General features: G+C 34.2%; 1 protein-coding gene across 8 annotated transcripts in view; it reads left to right on the forward strand.

The window, feature by feature from the left end:
• MYCBP2 (MYC binding protein 2) overlaps positions 1-16,130 on the forward strand; it is a 226,102-nt gene that overhangs the window by 120,326 nt on the left and 89,646 nt on the right. For all 8 annotated transcript variants that reach the window (XM_031466155.2, XM_031466152.2, XM_064493060.1 and 5 more), the window contains 8 exons: positions 347-525; positions 2,989-3,131; positions 4,603-4,703; positions 5,432-5,650; positions 10,635-10,860; positions 11,787-11,905; positions 12,537-12,624; positions 14,939-14,988. In XM_031466155.2, coding sequence (XP_031322015.1) covers positions 347-525; positions 2,989-3,131; positions 4,603-4,703; positions 5,432-5,650; positions 10,635-10,860; positions 11,787-11,905; positions 12,537-12,624; positions 14,939-14,988 — 1,125 coding nt within the window. The remainder of the gene's footprint in view (positions 1-346; positions 526-2,988; positions 3,132-4,602; positions 4,704-5,431; positions 5,651-10,634; positions 10,861-11,786; positions 11,906-12,536; positions 12,625-14,938; positions 14,989-16,130) is intronic.

Below are 16,130 nucleotides of genomic sequence, written 5' to 3' on the forward strand. Positions count from 1 at the left end.
TCATTAAAACTCTTTTAACCAAGTCATCTATAAATATAACAGATTCAGTATACAATTGACCCGTGAACAACGTGGGGGTTGGGGCACTGACTCTCCTTGCAGTGGAAAATCTGATTATGTAGCTCTTTGTATACATGGTCCCTCCCTGTCACTGGTTTCCCATGTGTGGATCGCATAGTACTGTAGTACTTATTATCAGAAAAAATCCTGTATAAGTAAACCCGTGTTCAAACCTGTGTTGCTCAAGGGTCAACTGTATTTGCCGAGTTTACTGCTAGAATTCATTTTACATATCCTCTGTACATTATGAGTAAATATAAACATACTTTACATCTTTGTTGTAAAGGAAAATGTTAAATATGCTGTGCGCTTGAGGAACTATGGAAGCCGCACAGCCAACGGAGACGGAGGAATGACCACAGTGCAGTGCCCCGATGGAGTGACGTTTACATTCAGCACGTGCAGTCTGAGCAGTAATGGCACAAACCAGACCAGAGGACAGATTCCACAGATTCTCTACTACAGGTAGGTGTGTGTATGGAGATCAGGGAGCTCCTCTAAAGCGGTAGAATGTGTACAGTTTACTACCAACGTGAAAAATGCTGAACTGGTAGTGATAATTAAATTATACAATGTATCTTCCTTGCATGTGTTAATTCATATAAAAAGGTCTCATTTTAATATATTAAATTCAGTGTTTACTTTAAAATGTTCTTTGTCATTATTTCTTTAATATCTTTGAAATGTTTATTTATATATTGGGCATATATGCTATTTATTGTCACCTTTATAGTTTTGTGGTCTGCAGCTTCAAATTTAAATGGAATTTATTCATTTATTTTTTAAAAATACCAAAAATTAATGATCAAATCAACTCTGCTGAAATACTGGTGTTACCTTGATCCAGTTATCAAGTCTGTAGAATATTTTGATGTCTGTGAATCTAGTCCTTGGAGCCCTACAATATATAGTGATGTGCTTCTAATAATATTTTTATCAAAAAGCAAAAACCATTCGTTATGAAAACAGTTGAAAATAAAGAATGATAACAATTTTGAGTTAAAAAAAAACTTTTAAATATACATTTCTCACTGAGTCTGATTTCTTTGTCTTAAAGCAATTTAGCTGGAATCATAGATAGTAGTGAGTACCATTCACTACATTTGTCCTCAACCTGACCTCACATCAAATCACTGCATATTACTTGCAGAGACTGGCTGCTTCCTCTGTTTCTGTCATAAACAATCTGAAAACATGCCTAGACAGTACAAAACAGTTTTTCTTTAGCTGAAGATGATCTGCTTTCTTTCTTCATGTAAAATAGAATAAAAATACTAGGCATTAGCCCTTAGAAAGAACCAACCCTACAAATACTGTGATTTTGAGCTTGAAACCTCCAGAACTGACAAATTTCTGTTTTTGAAAAAGAAAAAAAAAATAGGCATTAAACAGCTACACAGTGGCATGTTGTTGCTGAGATACAAAAGCTTTCTAGTCCTTTTACCCCAACAGTGAAAAACCTTTTCTGTTGCATAGCCCCACAATAAGCAGTATATTATTCTCTTTCTCAAACCATAGGTTTAAAACCAAAAAGAGAGTTATGTATTTTGAAAAGCTGGAGAGCCCCTTAGAAGCATCTGCTACCCAGACTCTGTATCTTATAGAAGTACAATATTTTCAGTATTGTGATATTTTCCACCAAGGTTTAAATACCCTTAGCTTTAAATTTAAATTAAATTTAAAAAGATTAAAATTACGTAACTTTAAAAACCATGCTACTCTGATGGCTCCCAAGTTTATATCGCTAATTCTGTCTCTGAGCCCTGGAATGAGTATCCAGGTCCCTCTGACGTCTTCATCTGAGTGACAGGAGTGGAGATGGTGATGAGAGTTCCTGTGTACTGAGCACTTCCTGTATGCCCCGCGGCATTCTCAGTGGTTTCCCTGTGTTAGCTCAGCTGGTCCTCACAGAAACTCCATGAGGTGGGCTGGGCACGTTCCTATCCCTGCTCTACAGATGAGGAAACTGAGACTCAGAGTGGTTTAATGACTTGCCTGAAGTCACATTTCTAGTAAATTATGGTCCTGGGGTTTTAGGCAGGAAATTGGGACTTCAGATGACCTACTTTTAACCATTATACCACACACACATCTTCTTTAAGGTTGGCTAATAGACATCTTAGTGGAATGTGCCCAAAGGGTTCCTCCCCATATGCAGTTACAGTGAACACCTTGGGGTCATTCTTGACATCCCTATTTACCCCACGCTTTACGTTAGTAAGTTCTGGCAGCTGTACTTTTAAAATGTCCCAAGTCTGACCTTTTCTATCACTCCCATAATTAGCAGTCTAGTCCAAATCATCACCACCCTTACCTGGATTCCCTTAACAGCCTCTAAACCAGTCTCCCTCCTTCCGCTGCTGCTCTCCTATGGTCTGTCCTCCACAGCACAGCCAGAGTGACCTTCTAGAACTGTAAATCATACCAAGTTTGCCCTTGTTCCAAGTCCCCGCACAGCTTCCCCACCCCCATTCCAGTATAAAACGTTAAGTCCTTACTGTGGCGTGGGAACCTCATGTGATCTGACTCCTGTTGACCTTGCCCAGCCTGTCACTCTCCACCTTTTCTCCTTTCATTCCAGTCACACATGTCTTCATTCTGTCCCTTGAACTCACCAGTCTTGTTCCTGTCTGAACCTCTCTGGCTGTTCCTTTTGCCTTAATACTTTTCTCTCAGCTCAGATCTTTCTTAACACAATTCAGGCCTTTGTTTAAATAGCAGTTCCTCAGACAGTCCTCGTGATCCTATTTAAAATAACTTTATGCCCTTATTTGGCTTTATGTTTCTTTGAAGTCCTGTTGCTCCTTAAAGTTATAAGGTTGTGTATTTACTTTTTTAACTTTAAATGAACTGTGATCTAGATATGATTCCCAGAATTCAGTCATGTCTTACCCACCATGTAAAATGATCTCATGTGTTACATTATAGGAGTGAATTTGATGGAGATTTACAATCCCAACTTCTGAGTAAAGCCAATGAAGAAGATAAAAACTGTAGCAGGGCTCTCTCTGTGGTAAGCACTGTTGTTCGAGCTGCAAAAGACCTCTTGCACAGAGCTCTTGCTGTGGATGGTAAGACTTTCATCTTCTTAATAGTCATATTTGAGATTCTTTATTCCCTAACTTGTGCAAAAAGGTGCTGAAGAGCCAGAGTGTTTCATTCATCGTAGGTCTGCACACATACAGACTTCCGTAGTGTGCAGCTACGATCAGCCTTGCTCTCTGTACCCTAGTGCAGAAGTTTTTTAAGAGTGTTCAAAAGCAATTACTGTATATTATTGTCTTCTTAGTTAACCCATTAAGAGAAAAACTCTTGATTAAACTGAGTCTTTGCTTCTTTTGGTAGTCAAAAACATTTTGTTTTCCCCTTTAGACCTGTTTTTCTTCCTATATCTATTCCATTTCTAGTAATAGTATTACTGTTCATCCAAGGTCTGGATAACCCTAATTAACTCCCCAAATGCACTTGTTTAAATTGAGTATCTGAGTTCTTCCACTGGAAACTCTCCAGTTTGTATTCTCCTCTCTCTCTGTTCTCCCATAGCTGAGGCTACCATGGCACAAGCACATGTACTCTTTTTCATGGGTGGATAACATCCTCATAATTTCCCTGCTACCTTTCCCTCACTCCCCATCTAGTTATCTAGTCATCCTCCACACTGGCAGCAGACTTACATTTACAAAAACATTACTGTTATTTATAATGTTTGTTCCTAAATCTAATTGCACGTCAAAGTCACCTGAGAAACTTGCTGAAAATAAAGACTATTTGGCTCATCCAAATTAGGGGTTTAGGCTGGATAGGTGTGGTGGTGGTGTTTTTGTTTTTTGTTTTTTTAGCATAACTACCCTATTCTGATGTAATGGCAGATCTGGAAATAAGTATTTGGAAATAATTGGCCTTTAATATAAAGGTCTTCATAGTCTAAATTCAACTTATCTTTCCAGTACTATGTTCATGGATAAATAATTAAAATGTCCATCAGCAAAGTGCTTTCCTTGGAAAAATAGGAGGCAGTATAGCTAATAACAGCAAACATTTTTAGAGTACTTAATATGTGCATGTAGTATTCTAAGCATTTTACGTATATAAACTCACTGTCTTCATAGCATCCAGTGAGAGAAGTATTGTTAGTCCTCTTTTACAGATGAGTAACTTGCACACACAGTTTATATAATTGCCTAATGTCACACGTATAGCTATGTGTGACACCAAGAGTAGTGGTTTGAAATCATGGCTGTTCCTCTAGGTTCTAATCCTGGCTCTGTCATTTTACAAGTGTATGATTTGGGATAAGGTGCTTAAACACTGTGTGCCTTGGTTTCCACTTCTAAAAAGTAGTAATAAAATAAGTACCTCACTATGAGGATTAATTGGTGTAATGGATGTAAATAAAGCCCTTAGAATAGTGCCAGGTCCTTTATAAGCACTCGGTCAATGTCAACTATAATTTTGCTCAGGGGACTAGAGTCTAGATTTAGTATAGTGTATATACATCACAATGAAATTACCTTCTAACTATGGTTTTAATGCCTTTTTTAGCTGATGACATTCCAGAGCTGCTCAGCTCTTCCAGTCTGTTTTCCATGCTGCTTCCCCTTATCATAGCCTACATAGGACCAGTAGCTGCTGCGATTCCCAAGGTGTGTGATTTCATTCTATAACTTTGAATCTTTTTTGTAAATATAATTTTTTTAGACTTGGTGTCTTTCCTTTAAAAATACTTTACTCTTTGAGGCACCTGGGTTACAGGTAAAAAGCAGATAAAAATGTGAATGGTAGAAGTTACTAGTTAAATAACTAACTCTCTGATTTTAGTATTGTTTACTGGATTGCTGTACTTATTGGCTTATTGGCTTTGCATTTGAAGAATTTGGGAATTACAAATATATTTTAGAATATGATATGTAAGGAAAGCTTAAGTTCACTGAGATTTTTAAAATTTATGATGTTGATGCCAAATCTTCATTTTGAATAAAGTCAACAAGGTAAAAGGATAGGACTGTTTTTAACTTGTGAAATATTCAAGACATGGAAAAAATCGTAAACTACTGATTCTTTGGCATAATTAAATTTGAGTGCAACCTAGTTTACTGCAGGTCAGAAAAAGGCGAAAGTGTTTAAAAATATAGACTAGGTTATTTTCATATAACATCTAAGACTTCTGAGGTAAATCTTTTTTCCCATAGAACAAATTTCTCTTTGAACAAAAACTTAGCTAGAAGAAACTCTGGATAGAAATTCTTAATAATAAGGGTAACCAACAGTTACAGCAATTATTAGTTTTAAAGCAGCTTTCACATTTATTATCTCATTTAATCTTTTTTTTCCTTTCTTTTTTTGTTTTGTTTTTGTTTTTGTTTGGTACTAGGTGGCTGTAGAAGTCTTTGGCCTTGTCCAACAGTTGCTTCCTTCAGTTGCCATTTTGAATCAGAAGTATGCACCCCCTGCATTCAATCCTAATCAGTCAACAGACAGCACCACAGGAAACCAGCCTGAACAGGGCCTCTCTGCTTGTACAACCTCTAATCACTATGCTGTCATAGAGAGCGAGCACCCGTATAAACCTGCATGTGTGATGCACTACAAGGTGGGCACCGATTCCTGGGCAGGGTTTAAACTTAAAACTTGGTTTCATGTTCCATAATCATGTCTTAAAGGTTACTTTGCCTGCATTCAGAAGGATAACTACTTTTATAGAATTTACATATAGAGAATCAGCAGGTGGTTAGTGTCAGATACACAGAAAGGTTTAAGACAATTTTTACTATTAAAGAGTATGGTTTTGTAGAGTTTATGAGAATAGTTCTCATATCTTTTTACAAGTACAGTGCAGTGTATAACGCTCAGCTGCATATTGTATACTGTAATAGTGGATATAAGCATTGTAATTTAAAAACTGTACTTTTTGAAATGATATAATTTGTACCACAGCCTGAGCTCTGAAAATTTACATTCCCAATGTAGGATGCAAAGTACTATACATAATGTAAAAAAAGTACATATAAAATATTTATAAATATAATGTTTTATTAGAGTATTCAAGATCCTTATTCTTTGCTTCCTAAATTGTATCATTTAAATTAAGGGGGAGGAACAGAATGTGTCCACTTAATTTAATTATAAGTTTAAGTTTTATGTGCTTATAAAATACTCAACTTTTCACTGTAGAATATGGTAAACATATGAAAGGACAAACTAGTGCAGTTCACTACATTTATCCATCATCCCAGATTCAGCAGTTATCAACTCTTGGTCAGACCTGTTTCATTTATTCCCCCACGTGCTCTGTCCCTTTATTGTTTTAAAGCACATTGGTGGATATTTCATTATGTGTCCTAAAATATAAGGACCTGCTTGAAAAAAATAACCATATTATTATCATACTAAAAAGACTGATAATTCCTTCATATCATCAAATGCACATTTTAAATTGTTTGAATTAGAATACAGATAAGCTCCATGCATTGCGATTGGTTATGTCTCTTAAGTCTCTTTTAATCTATGGGTTCTCCTCCATCTCTGTTTTTTTGTTTCGCTGAATTTTATTTAAGAAGCTGGATCATGTGTCTTTTTTGGATAGGATCCGCTTCAGCTCGCCCCCTGAGCCCTTTACACTCTTCATAGTCATTCATAGCTTCCTCGCTCTCTAGTGTAAGATGTTCTAAGATGTTCTAGGCTCTGGCATAAGATGTTATAAGAAAGAGGCTTGTTTATACATTTCCTGCTTCAGATCTGAAATAAGCCATTTTTTCAAAATGCCATGGTTCTTTTTAATGGTAATGTGTTTAAAAGCCAATATATGGTACCAGAAATGTTCATTTCTCCTGGGTGATCATTGTTTCTAGATATTTATAGTATGAAGAACTAGCACATATACTCACACATAAACACATGTGCATTTATAAACACAAGCATATTATTTGTATAATACATGTGTGTTTATTTATATATAGGCATATTTATGTGTATGTGTATTTTCTTTAAAGATAAAATACCTCATGAGTTTGTACTGGTTGCTACTTATTTAAAATAAGGACCACAGGATGTTACACCTGAACCTCCTTTCTCATACAGCTAGAATTTCTGTTCTTGATGATACTGGGAATAATAGAATTAGAAAGTCAGTTATTCATTTGCTCTGTCTGTGTGTGTGTTTTCATCTTTTGGACATAGCCCAATTAGGATGTATAGGGAAATGACTGTGTTTTAAAGTAAGTGGATATGATCAATTGCTGTGCTTTAAAGTAAGTTGGGATAATCCCTGTCTGTGTGATTATGCTACTAATTGGATGTACATTCGACATCATTTGTTTTACTTTAGATTTTTAGGAATCGCTCTTTAAATCTTGTTTGATATAATTTTAGTTACACAGTCTTAAGTCAAATCTATAAAACCAAGTGTATTCAAAGAAGTCTAGCTTTTATCTCTGTTCCCTCGCTCTGTTCCCTTCCTCTCTGCCATTTTTTCTTCCCAGGTAACTTTTCATACTATTATAATTTTGTAGTTTAGTCTTCCATTGTTTCTTTTAATGTAAGCATAGATACACATTAACAGATGCAGAAGTGTGTGTATATTCATTCCTCATGTTTTTCAACTTTTTATTTCAAAATATTTCAAACCTGTAGAAAAAGGTAGTAAGATTTGTGCAATGAACGCCCTCATATGCCCTTCACTTAGCTTCATCACTTAACATTTTACCATGTTTCTTTATTTATTTATATTTATTATTAGACAATTTTGGAGTAAGTGAAAACATCATGACCCCTCACCTTGTTCTTAAGGTCAATGAAGTTTTCTGTATAACCACAATACACTCATCAAATGTACGGAATTTAACATTGATACGGTATTATTATCATATCACAGTAAAGAGTAGTATTACATCATGTTATTTTTTTTGCCATTTGTCCCAACAATGGCATCCATAGCCTTTTTTAAAACCTAGGTCTGGGATCCAGTTGGGTTCAAACATTGCATTTAGTTGTTAGCTTCTGTCTCCTTTAATCTAAAATGGTGCATTAGCATTTTGGAATAATTCAGTCAGTGGTTTTGTAAAAAAAAAAATCCTTTTATTTGTATTTGATAGATCGTTTTCTAATGATTACATTCAGGTTATGCATTTTGGGCAGCACTATATGAGTGATACTGTATTCTCTCTCCTTAGTGCATCCTGTCAGGAAGAACTTAGTCACTTGACCAAGGACATAGCTCCACCAAAAAAGCACCTGTTTTTTCCTTTGAAAATGTCTATGGGTAGATATCTATGGGTTAGAGACTGTGGAAAATTCTCTGAACACATTTTAGCATCCATTGGTTATTCTTATCCAAATCATTTATTACTATAATGGTTGCAAAATGGTGCCTTTCTAATTCTGTTATTCCACCCAGCCAATGCTCTGTTGTAAAGGAGAGTTTTCCCATTCCTTCCACTTTAAATGTATGTGTGTATGTATTTATATATGTATGTATGTTTGTTTGTTTGTTTGTTTATTTTACATGTTTGTATCAATATAGACTCAAAGATTCTCTTTTTGCTCAGTGTTATAATCCTTTGCTGTCATTATTCAGTCTTTATACCATTTCCATTTATATATGCCACTGTGAGTATAAAACTACTATGTAAAATTAAGAATTTCTTTGTAAAATATTTATCCTTGGAGTTAATCCCACTGACACTAATATAATCAAATTACTTCATTCAGAAATGGCTTGGAGTAGTTCATTTTATGTATATGTGTAGGTGGTATATGATCAGTTGGTACAAAGTTAAGCTTATTTGTTTATTTAGACTTAATTTGTATGAGTTTTTTTCCTATCCTTCGTGATATAATTTTACTATTAAAATATGTAAAACATTAAAATGGCTCCAGAAATAAAATTATACAAAATAATGTTCTCAGAATTACAAGTCCTTTCCCTTCTCTGCTTCTCACTTACTCCAGTAAGTATCCTGTTGTATCCATCCTGTGTTCTTTTTGGAAAAAATCAGAAAGATTGATTGATTCATTCATTGATTTAGATGTAGTCCTATTTTCTTTCTTTATTCAAAAAATGTAGCACACTATATATACTATTTTGCACTTTGCCTTTTAAATTTTACGTGATGTATAGAAATCTCTCCCTATCCATTTAAAGAAATCATCTTCATTGTTTTTTACAATTCTGCAGTTCTCCACTGTGAAGATGTATTATAGTTTATTCAGCCCATCTTATATGTGTGAACACGTGGGGTGTTTTCAGTTTTTTGCAATTTTTTTTTTGCAGAGAATAACTTTGTGCATATGTTTGGGGTTTTGTTTGTTTGTTTCCACATTGTTATAGCATATCTTCAAAGTAAATTTCTAGAAGTGAAATTGCTGGGTTAAACAAATACAGAATAAGGAGCCTTGTGCTCTGTAGATCTGGGATTGCGGATTCAGAGGGTGAATGCATATGTTGTTTTGCTAGATGTTGACAAATTCCCTTCCATAAATTATACCATTTTGTGTCCCCACCAACAATATATGAGATCACTTGTTTTCTCACAGCCTCCCCAACAGAGCATGTAGTTAAATTTTGAGCCCTTTGCCAATGTAATGGGAGAAATGGTCTCAATTTAGTTTTAATTTACATTTACGTTAATCTGAGCAAAGTTGAGCTTTTTATTTAAATGGAGATGTTTTAAAATGCTCTACTAAAAATGTTTGCCTAGGTTCTAGATAATTTTTTAGAATAATATCATACTTAGGAAATTTCTTAAGGTTTATATCATGTGCTACAACCAATTGATAGTTTACTATTTGACATGGTCCTATTTAACTGTAATTTGACCACCGTTACAGAATTCCTTCTACTGTGATGGTGACAAAAGCTTAAAAATGGCCTTAAAAATACAAACAATTATATGCCAAAATGAACTTACATATACAGCAAAATTTTAGGTTAGGAAAACATAAAAATCTAGACTTTTACCAAGTGTGTATGTGCATATGTATGTTTATATTTGTTCTCATAATATATGAAGTTACAAAATTTTTTTGCTAATGAGGAGAAGCATTTGTAACAGATATTGTAGATGGTAGGCAACCTAAAAGTGACTAAAACCTTACCTTTTAATGATCTATTCATTTACATCAGTGTATCTTTGTATTTTACCTATGAAATTATATAGTCAGTTACCTGCTTATATTCCTTAAATACATGCAGACTGAAATGGAAAATTTATTATATAACTAACTCTTCCACAGGAAAATCAGGTAACTGAATACTTGTTGAAATTAAGCAGCTCTGTAATTGTTTTTCTAATGATATCAGTGTGTACTTACAAACATTACTGCAATATTAACCAAATATTAGGTAGAAAGAAATAGATATTCAGGTAGGAAGTAGAGACAATTGATAGTGACCATTAATAATACCTTGATTTCTGATTATATTTAAATTAGTCTGTTAATTTCTTATTTAAAATTTATTTTACAGTATGTTGAAGACATCATCTTTACAGTATGATGTCCTGTTTCTAAAACAGACAGAAAACTAAAATCTAATTCATCTTAACAAATGCAAGTGTCCTCTTACCTGTTGACCTCAGGTGACATTCCCGGAGTGTGTGCGGTGGATGACAATCGAGTTTGACCCCCAGTGTGGTACTGCACAGTCAGAAGATGTCCTCCGTTTGCTGATTCCTGTTAGAACTGTGCAAAATTCAGGATATGGACCAAAATTGACATCTGTTCATGAAAATCTTAATTCCTGGATAGAATTAAAGAAATTTTCCGGATCCTCTGGGTGGCCTACTATGGTCTTAGTGTTACCAGGTAAGTCATTTTTTTCTTTTCGATTTTATATGGTAAAATATATGTGTTTATGAAAATTGTGTCCAGTAAGGTTATATCATTGAAAATCTACATTTAATTTTTAGAATTTCTTCAAGACCTACAGTATTTGGATTACAATTGGATAGTAAAGACTCTCTGGGCAAGGGGCATAACATGGCCGAGTTTTAGAAAAGAGAGTTTTTTGAGGATCTTTTGAGAAAAGGTTAGCTTAACCAAAGCAGAAAGTTAATAATGAAGAATGACTGTCTATATAGTTGGAACCAAACTGTAGAAAAACTGGAAGATTTTTATTTTCCCAATAAGTGCTAAATTTTGAGAACTTACCAAGGACTCCTTTCTTTCAAGAGAACTGGTGAGCCGCCTAAGGCACTGAGTTGTAAAGCTGTTTTTTTCAGGCCTGGGAAGGCCGGGGGCAGGGAGGGAGGGAGACAGCACTTTTGTTATTGTAGTCTGTTGTGTTTTTAACCAATTAACCATAACTGCTCCTGTGATCTCCCAAACTAATAGCTAATTTGAATTCAGAAACCTCTTTCTTCTAGTCTGACCTGCCTTGTTTGTTTATGAAGAGATAGAGAAAGCCTGATTCCAGCATGGAGGATTACTCACTCTGGAATAGAAAAGGCTAATAATGTAGGCCTCAATAATTGACAGATAACTGAAAATGATTTTACTTTTGATTAAGGAGAATTTGATCATAAAGAAAAATAATAATTCACTTGGAATGTTTTTATTGCTTCTGGTGTTGTTTTTAGCACAGGTTTGTTAAAGCAGGTATAGGAACCCCCAGACGACTCAGTTTTTTAGTACTTGATATATGTTGCTACCTTTCTTGAGATGGATAAAAGTAAGGAAAATTTTAATAAGGTTGTTTCAGATTTTGAACTCATTGTTAGCTTTTTTCTTAGGAAATGAGGCCCTTTTTTCATTGGAGACTGCATCAGATTATGTGAAAGATGAGAAAGCTTCTTTCTATGGTTTCAAATGTTTTGCAATTGGATATGAGTTTAGCCCTGGACTTGATGAGGTGAGAATGAATTAGCTTCTCATTGTGTTAAGGAAGATTGTGTTTCTAAGGGCTGCTGTTGTCTTAAATTGTGTTTGCGCTCTGTATTCAAGAAGTCTGAAATTTATTTCAAGCTGGGGTGTATAATTTAAAATATTTTGTAATTTAATTTTGTGCAGTGGTCTGTTTTCGCTACTTTTAGTATGTAAAGAGAATAGAGTCTAGGCAACATGACCCAGCCTTTAAAGACTTAATTTAATTGTGCCTGTTCCAAATCTGCTTTGGTGGCTGTGCCTCTTTGAGTAAATAATAGAATCTGATTTCACAATGGGACTAATTTAATATCTCTTCTACATGTTTTAAATCATACAATAAAAAAAGTCAAGGTGAAAAAATGATCATCTTCCTTCAAAGTAATGAATGAAAAATTCTTTAGGTAATTAACTGAAGGTCTGAGCCTTATAAACCAGCATGAGACAAAATATTGACCCTCTTACACTCTTAAATTAACTATTAGCTAACACATGCTTCCTTTTAGTTTCTAAAGTTATGCTTGAATTCAAGTCACATTCTTTTGATAATCCACATCATCTTTCAGAAATTTCATCTTCCATTTTTTAAAGCATCTGATTTTGTTTTTGCAATTCTCCAGGGAGTCATTCAGTTGGAAAAAGAACTAGCCAATCTTGGTGGGGTTTGTGCAGCAGCTTTGATGAAAAAGGATCTAGCACTTCCTATTGGTAAGTCTGGTCACATACTAGGTGTTTGTTTATGATTTTTAAAAAACCTTTTAAAGAAGAGTTTATTTTTTACAGGACATTCTGAAAATAGATCAGTGAATTGAGTTCAGTAGTCACTTACCTTCATGAGCAATAACTGCTTAATATACTGGTGGTTTGAGTATTTTTAATGGAGACTGAAGAGTGTATCTCTCCAGTTTTTTTTAATTCATACAAACACTGTATGCACATACATGTGATGTGCCAGACCCTGAGTTCAGCACTAGAAATATAGTATCAAACCAGAAATCTGAGATATCTCTCAGATATCCTAGTGGACATACCAAGTAAACAACTAGATGCTCATTGTCTGGAACTCAGGAGACAAGTCAATAGAAATACTGTTTGAACATAGTTTGCATTTAAAGACAAGGAACCATATGAAAGATGAGCTGAGAAGAGAATGCAAATGAGAAAGAGAAGTTAGCGAAGGATCAGAGCTGGGACTTGCCAGAATTTCGAAGTCAAAACTAGGAAGAAACTGCATAAAAGACTGTGAAGCAGTGGCCAGTGAGGTAGATATGAAACCTCAGGAGAGTGGGTATTGGTGGGACTTTTTTAATGTAACTGGGAAGTAAATTAAAATTTGTCATTGGATTGAAAAACTTGTTGGCTATTTATATACTCAGTAGGAAATAACATCAGTAAAATGAGAGAAATATAAGGACTGTTAGAGTGGGGTGAGAGAATGGAGAGTCAGGAAGGAGACTCAGATTGAATTTAGATAGCTGTTTAGAAGAGTTTTCATGTGACGCATGACAGAAGTGAGGCAGTGGCAGAAGAATACCTATTTTTGTGATACAAAATTATATGATACATAAGCTGCTTTATAATCAAAATGGAAAAGATGAAAATAAACTTAAAAATTTCATGATTTTTATAGATGATTGAACATTTTTTACTTTTACAGCAGTTGAGAATAAAAGACATTATTATTGTATTTCCCCAGTTCTCACCCCCAAATGTCCATCTATATCTCCTCCCTCTGGGACTACCCTTCCCACTTTCTTCTTTCTTTTTTCCCTTCTATTTCTCTACTCTTTTCTTCCTTCTCTGTTCCCTTCCTTCTACCTACTGCCTTCCATCCTTCCTGGTTCCTTTGTTCCTACTTAACATTGATACATAAATGAGGAGGTGAGACATTTATGTTCCACTCATATGAAGAAAATTGATACAACCTTTTTGGAGGATATTTGTCAACTATTCAAACTTTATGTGCATATACCTTTGCTGTAGCAATTTTTTATGTATACTTGAACAGATTCCCCCAAAATATATGTTATATGATTAATATAGCAGTGCTTGTGATTGTAAAACCCAGAGCAACCAAAATGTCTGTCAGTGGGGAACTAGTTCTATAAGTGATGGTACATCCATTAATGGTACATACAATAGGAATGTATGTAGCTGTTAAAAAAACAGCAACAAAGCAACAAAAAATTAAACCTCTATGTCCTGGCTAAGAAAGATATCCAACTTATACTAACTGAGAAAAGCAAAATATAGAAGAGGGTCCCTTTTCTGTGGGGCCCTTTCTGTGAACATTATCTTATATGTGTATAAATGTATGTGTATGTGTGCACGTGTATGTATATTGACACCCATGTATGTACACTTATTATTTGCACATGTTTCTAGACCAATACATAAGAAACTGTTGACACTCTATCTTTGGAAGGGGATGGTGACAGAATTTTTTATTCTACACTTCTGTATAATTTGAATATTTCCCTTTGAACATGTATTACTTTAGTAGTAGTATTTTAAAAATTAATTAAATTATCAAAGAAAATTCAATAAATAAAATATGTTCTACATCAAGCAATAAAGGAGAAAATGGCTAAAGAATACAGTTATTTTCTTATGTTTTTCTGTAAGTAACTGTTGTTTACTAAAGGTATAGCTCTTCTATAAGATACCCAAAATAGAAAGACAGATTCTGAATAATCGGTTCCTTCTTTCTTTTTTTTTTTCTTTTTGGTAAAAATATAATTACATTAAATTCAAACATACACATTTATGTACTTAAATATAGTATATGTCTTTTGAAAATCACTTGATGGATGCCTTTTGAATATTTCCTTGAGAATTACAGCTTATATTCACATTGAAAATAACATTTTAAAATTTAAATCACTGAGGTTTATGCAGAGTGATAATAGTTCTCTTCAATTTGGAATATCAAAATTGTGCAAAAATTGTGATGAATGCAAAGGATTAGAAAGTTAAACTAAGTATTGATATATTTTAGTAAAATTTTTCATTTACACAACAGGTAATGAATTAGAGGAAGATCTTGAAATTCTTGAAGAGGCTGCATTACAGGTATTGTCCTCAAAACTATAAGGATAAACTTTGTACATTAATTTTAAGCAGTATGTTCCTTCAGATCAACCTTATTTTTCTTGAACATTCATTAAGTATTTCATTTCCTAATTGGCAGTTATAAAGATAAATAAATCATAATTTCTCCCCTGGTTGGGAGAGACCCCTGCGAACCCTTGCTGTGCTGCATGGTGGATGTGCTGGGGTGAGACATGAGTCTTGCTGGAGGAAGAACAGCTACCAAGTGCCAAGGGTGCAAGGGAAGGTTCTGCTGAGCTGTGGACATTGAAAGTGGATCTTGAAAGAAGTTTTATTTACCAGTTAGAAAGAAGGGGAAAAAGTGTTAATAGTAGTAATTTAAATAATATCTGTAGAGCACTTTATAGTTTCCCATATCTTTGACATTAATTGTCTGTTTTTGCAATTACACTTTGAGGTGAGGTCAATATTTTCTCTTGTATCTTACAATTATAATAACTTAAGAGAAGTTTTGTGATTTGTCTAAGAATTCAGCTAATTGGGAGATAACGGCTAGCATCCAGATCTTCTAATACCTACAGCTAGTAATTTATATTTTATTTATTTTCTGAAATGAATTGATCATAACAGTAATAATAAAAACAAATGTGTATTTGATCTTAACTTGTTCAATTACTATTCCAAACACTTTGCGTATTTTTAATTCATTTAGTCCTCACAACAACCCTAGGAATTAGAGACTCTTACCTCTATTTATAGATAAGGAAGTGAGGCACTGATCTCTGGCAGTTTGGTGACAAAGTCTGTGATCTTGATCACTGTGCTCTAAACATAGGGAGCCATGGTGTCCTTGATACTGTTAAGAAACTTTTGTGTTTCAAAAACCCACCAGCTTTTGTTTTAGTCTTTTTCTTCTAAAAAAAGGTTAAATCTCTGTATCTCAAGATACAAAAATGAATAATTCAACAAATATTAAATAAACATGTTATGTGTCAGATAACATTCCAGTTAAAGAAAACCATCAAGTAGCTCATGTTGTCATTACAAGGATTATTATGGCTTACAGAATGTCATTTAGGCCACATATAAAGAGATCCTTATTGTGCTGCTGTTAAAGAAAAAAGAAAATAAAGTCCCAAATTACCCACCTTTTTGGCATGTAA

This window comes from Camelus dromedarius, chromosome 13 (assembly GCF_036321535.1).
Source record: "Camelus dromedarius isolate mCamDro1 chromosome 13, mCamDro1.pat, whole genome shotgun sequence".
NCBI classification, from domain to species: domain Eukaryota; kingdom Metazoa; phylum Chordata; class Mammalia; order Artiodactyla; family Camelidae; genus Camelus; species Camelus dromedarius.